This window comes from Tribolium madens, unplaced genomic scaffold, assembly GCF_015345945.1.
Source record: "Tribolium madens isolate multiple individuals breed KSU strain unplaced genomic scaffold, Tmad_KSU_1.1 Scaffold_1;HRSCAF=32;Tcas5.2_LG8, whole genome shotgun sequence".
In the NCBI taxonomy this organism is placed as follows: domain Eukaryota; kingdom Metazoa; phylum Arthropoda; class Insecta; order Coleoptera; family Tenebrionidae; genus Tribolium; species Tribolium madens.
Window position 1 is genome coordinate 2939183 of NW_025400984.1, and position 5522 is coordinate 2944704.

The 5522-nt window shown below is 35.3% G+C and overlaps 2 protein-coding genes across 3 annotated transcripts in view; one reads left to right on the forward strand and one right to left on the reverse strand.

The window, feature by feature from the left end:
* LOC123016459 (ankyrin repeat and fibronectin type-III domain-containing protein 1) overlaps positions 1-5522 on the reverse strand; it is a 70748-nt gene that overhangs the window by 46336 nt on the left and 18890 nt on the right. The gene's annotated exons all lie outside the window — the stretch shown is intronic.
* Positions 724-4639, forward strand: LOC123016462 (synaptonemal complex protein 1-like). Its single transcript, XM_044416874.1, has 4 exons — positions 724-1153; positions 1272-1351; positions 1411-1717; positions 1766-4639. Exons 2-4 carry the CDS (start codon positions 1343-1345, stop codon positions 4594-4596), a joined length of 3147 nt encoding a protein of 1048 aa, XP_044272809.1. The 5' UTR covers positions 724-1153; positions 1272-1342; the 3' UTR covers positions 4597-4639.

The window sequence follows — 5522 nt, forward strand, 5'->3', positions numbered from 1 at the left end:
CATTTTTGACTAAATTTTGTATTGTTTTGTCTTTTTTTTGACAAAATTTTGCTTATAAACGAGGAGTGATAGTCTAATTTGATAAATTTTTGACTAGTTTTTAACGAAATTTTACAAAAGAAGGTTTTTTTTTAAACCCTGTTTAGTCACATCACAACAAATAAGGCTGGTTTTAACAAATTTGGTATTTTATCGATTTACTTATTTTTGAGAAAATTTAACGAAATAATAAGTTTCTGGTTGAAAACGTGCAAAATGATTGAAGTACAGAAAATAATGGTTGAAAGTAGAAAAAATAACGTCACTTTTAATGTAAATTTCTAAATTAATACTTCTACATAAAATCAAATTTTATTGGTTGACGCAATGAAAAAAGCTGATTCTACTAAATGTTTAAAAAATACTGAATTTTCCAAAAATTATTTCTGACTGTACGAATTTTCTGTTGCAACCACAGTTAGCTACAGTGAGTGGTTTTTAAAAATCATTAGATATAAAGTTTTTACAAAAGTTTTTACCAGACCTACAACACTATGTGAAGAAGTTTTAATTAAGAAAATCACATTACAAATAAAGGGCATTTTATTTAACTTTGCAACCCTGAATAATGTTAAATGCAACTAGATATACATTTATGTTAGATAAAATTTCTTCCTAAGGTTTTTTTTAATGTACAACTGGTGGTATTTAAATCTCATAAATGTCTTAATGCTATGTGAATCACTCTGTAAATTTTTTCTGTCTTTACTTTTTACTATTTTTTACAACAATATTCAATAAAATTTAAAACTGCAGAAGTAATTAAAAAATATTTAAATTTGCTTTGATTAAGATCGTAAAATTCACTCCATTTCACCCCATCCAACCCCCAGCTTGTTGAACATCGTGTCGCAGTCCACCGATTGACTTTATTTTAATTATAAAACCTGTCAGTGCACACTTCTCTTCCCGGCAACTTCATTTAACAATGCCACTTCCATAATCCGTATTGTCAATATCAAGTCCTTGCGGAACACCACTTGCTAATAAATTTCAAACCTGAGACTAATTATATTAACACATCAAACAAGTATTTTGAAATACACGCGGCAAGGTCACAATTTTTGTTTTTTCAAAAATTTTGATTTTTCTACGACTACTTGTAACTTATTAAGTAAGACACATTGTACAATTTTATTTATTTAAGACATTCCTTTGCATTGATTGCATTGTTCTTATCAGTTTTATCATTTTATCGACGATAACGCTTCATAATTTTTACTTTGTTTGAGGTTAAATGCTGGAAAGATCAAGAGAATGGTGATGTTTGTGTTTGCATTGTGATTTACCTAATTCAGGATAGATGAAGAAGGTAAGAAGGGCATTATTGAAGGTTTTTACTGTTATACAAATATTTTTATCGCTGGTTAGATGGGTCAAAATGAGTCAAAAGTGAAACTCCAGCAAATAACCGACTCTTTGAATCGGATCAGAAAAGACCTAAGAGATGGTAAAATAACAGCAAATGACGCTGAACGTATTCAGGGGTATTTAAACCGATATTCGAGCGAAATCGACTTGAATCTAGCTCGAAAAGCGAGAGCAAGTGACATTTACACAGCTGAACAACTTATCGAAATAACATCCAAAGAACTAGACGCTCTGAAACAAGAAGTCAATCTGGACCAAGCTGCAGTCCCCACCAATTCTTTCAGTCGAACTTCATCAAAAAAATATTGTAAGTCACACTTTCACAACCTTTTCAAGCCACATTATTGATTTTTAGCAAAAGAAAAAGAGAAAAACGTCAAGTCAATCATTGCCTCAATTGAACAAATTCGAGAATTGATAAGAGATGGACAAGTTGCACAGCAGGATTTTGATAAACTCCAAGCACGTCTTGCAGACTACTCCCAAAGACTCAGCTACATTTCGAAAAAATCTAAAAAACAGGAAGCTGAAACGGCTCAAAAACTCGCGTCTTCTGCCACTGCCGAACTGTTCCAATTACAAGAGCAAAAGAATTCTGATATTGTGAGAGCTTCAACGACTCCCCCATCGCAAAGATCGTCCATAAAACGACCCAAAATTGCCAATAGAAACAATTCCGGGTCTTTGTCAGACATAGAAACTAAACTAGAAGCCTTGAAGAGTGATGTTAAAGTTGCCGAAACCAACAAGGACAAAAGTCGGCTACATTTCTTGTCCAAATCGGTTCAAACCTTGATGACTGACCTCCAGATGGTCAATGTCAATAACCAGATCATAAACGAGGAAAGAAAAATGCTTTTGGAGAAAAACTTGATTCGTTTACACCAACAAATCGATAGATTGAAACGGCAGTTGAACACTGAAAGTAATATAAATTATTTAGCTGAGTTGCAACAGAAAGAAAAAAAGGAAAAGTATCTCCAGGATTTGGACGATATTGAAACGTCGGTGTTGGCAATAAGTCGCAATTTGTCAAGTGTGAATTTCGAATCAGAGAAGGAAACTTTTAACAAATACAAAACCCAACTCAATTCCATTGAAGAGTTGAGCCAAGAGATCGGTTTAAAGAAGCGTCAGGTCGCAGATGTGATTCTCAACATTGAGAATATTTTCACACGACTTCAAATGGAAGACCGGTTAAATAAAGCCGAATTCCAGCATTTTGAAACCCGAATCGATTTGGAAAAATTTGCTGATACTTCTGCCAGTGATGTGTATAAGAAACACCGGCAGTTTTTAGAACAATTGAGGGACTACGTGAGCAAAATTTTGGACATTGGTGAAACAGTTACGGAAAAAAAGAAATACGTCTTGTATAACATCAGTAATAACATTGTCGCTCTTGACAAGAAAGCGTCAGATAATGAAGAAAAGGACGAATTTGTGGTTTTGAGGAAAAACACGAATTTGTTGAGCGTTTGTCGAGAAGTTCCTGCAACGAGAGAAATGAAAGAGATTTTGGCCGAAGCTAAAGCCATTATTGAGCAAAAACTGAAACTGGTTCAAAGAGACAGTTCTGAAGCCCAGTTGGTCACAGTCAAAGAGAATTTTTTACAACCGGTGCAAAATTCTCAAAATTCGGGTCGTTCCCAATTAAAGAATATCCAAAAAGAGGTTGAAGCCTTGCAATTGCATATCGAAAATTCGCGATACACGAGAGAAACACAGTTGTATAAAGATTTGAAAGCAAAATTGAACGATTATAAAAGCGATGTGACAAATTTGTCCACTCAAGGCGACGATGGAGGCCGTTTTGCTGAAAATCTCCTCAAATACATTGACAATGTTTTGCTACTTTTGGAGAACAATTTATCGAGTCGCAAGAGCACTACTGAGGATATTTTGGTCGATATTATGTCGGTTAGTACAAGAGTGAACGATTTGGGGAGCAAACTTCAAGGTTTCACAAACTCCATCCAAAATTTTGACTCAATCAAGAGTAGTCTACTAGAGCATCAACAGTATTTGAGGAACCTTGAAATATCGCAAAACCGTTCAAGTTTGTGCAAGTCTCGGGACGACATTTTACAGCAAATTGAGGGGTATTTGAGAAAATTGGAAGACTTGAAGAACACTAACCCCAATTGTGGTACAGAAGAAGAAAAAAAGTTTAATCAAGATTTGAGGAAACTCAAGGAGAAAGTGAACCGATACAGTGGTACTTATAAGAATGTCTTGTACAATGCTATTGAACGTGATTTAGACCGGCATTTAACCAACGTTGATAAGGTTTTCAAAGATACGAGTGTTGCCCTCAAGGTAAAACGCGATATTGAAAACAGCAAAATGATCCTCGAGCAAAAGTCCAACAACGACCAGAATTACACCACCATGAAAGGGAAGGAGTTAACCGAAATTCGCCAAAACCTTGAAAATGTGAAGCAAGAGTTGACCAAAATTCAACCCTTGACCAAGGAAGAGTTAGACCAACTTGATGCCAGACTGACTTTATCAATTCTTGCTCTGGATAACATCAAAGACGATCATTCCAGCGAACGCGACCAGTTGTACAAAGAAATCAAATTCTATTTTGCCCGAATCCAAGAACTGCAATTGGTCCCAAAACCACATTCTGTCCTAGTTGAAGACTTGCAACAGAAGCAAATGGAGCAGCAACAACTCGCTGCGAGAATCATCGCCGAAATTGAGAACGAATTAGAGGAGGTTAAGCCTCAAATCCTTAATTTTGTGGGCTCGGAAACAAGTCAAAAATTTTTCCAACTTGATGAGACTCTTGTCAACGCCACTATGCGTCTCGATGAACTCAACCTGGACCAAACCAGTGAATTGCATCACTTGAAGGTGAAATTAATGCGGGATATTCAGAAATATAGTGAGCTTCTGGACGAGAGGGTGAGACAAGCCGAGGAAATTGAAAAGTATGAGAAGGAGGTGCAAGTTATGTTGATCAAAATTGATTCGTTTAATGGGTATTTTGGGGACCCTGAGTACACTTATTTGGATGAGGAGATAATTCGGCTTAAAATCAATTTGGGGAAATTGCGAGTCAACCAGGATTTGGTGGCAAGGAAAGAGGAGTGTATGCGAGAGATTGATGCGTGTATGAAGAAGCTGGATGAGGCTGCCAAGACACGAAGTGATGCTTTCGGTGGAACGCTAGTGTAATTAAGTGCCGTTGAAATAAATTTATTATTAATTGGACGCTTAACCGCTGCTTAATATTAACTAAAATTAATTAATCCCGGGAGAAAATTCCCAAATTCGGTCAGTGATTGACTAAAGTTTCCGAAACCTCAGCCTTTGGCTCGTTATCTTAAAGTGGAAACTTTTCGCCACAACTATTTTCCCGGGTTTTAACGCATTTCAAACAGACTCATCCCCATTTAGCTAAAGCATTTTCCGGTCTGTTGATGCGTTTTCCATCTCATCGTTCGCCAATCATGCGGAAAAACTGGATTTGTACAAATTTAATTTAATTTTTGGGCAAAATTTGCAATGATTGATCTATTTCTCAACTTTATTACTAAGAAGTTGACTTTCTAGTGCTTTGAAACGCTTGAAATTTCACATTCCGCTGCTAAAGCAAAACTTTCATAATTAAACACACTTGAAAACAAACTGGAAGAATATTGGTAACATCGATTTTAATGGCGGCTTAAAGGTCGCATTTCCAACGATTGGCTGATGCATTATTCAGCAACTTCACCAGCTAGATTAACTTGGGAGGATTTTTCAGAGTGGCTGAAATATGAGTGGATAAAAAATAAAACATTTGAAATCGGAAACTGAAGCAAGGTGTAATAAAAAATTAAAACGTAATTATACTTTTCTCAGCGATAAATTGGACTTTTTAAAAACATCACCATAAATCAACAGAAAAATATTAAATATTTGTGTCTGCGATGTTGAAATCTTTAATATTTAATAGTAATTCGAAAACACTTTTTTATTTATTCTTTTAACGCAAAATTTTCTAGAGGGTAAAAAATTTGAAAAAAATCGATTTAGGGCCAGTTTCATAATCGAATTTAAAAGAGCTTTAAATTAACTGTTGTTTGGAATGTGCTAATTACTACGGATTTGTCGATATT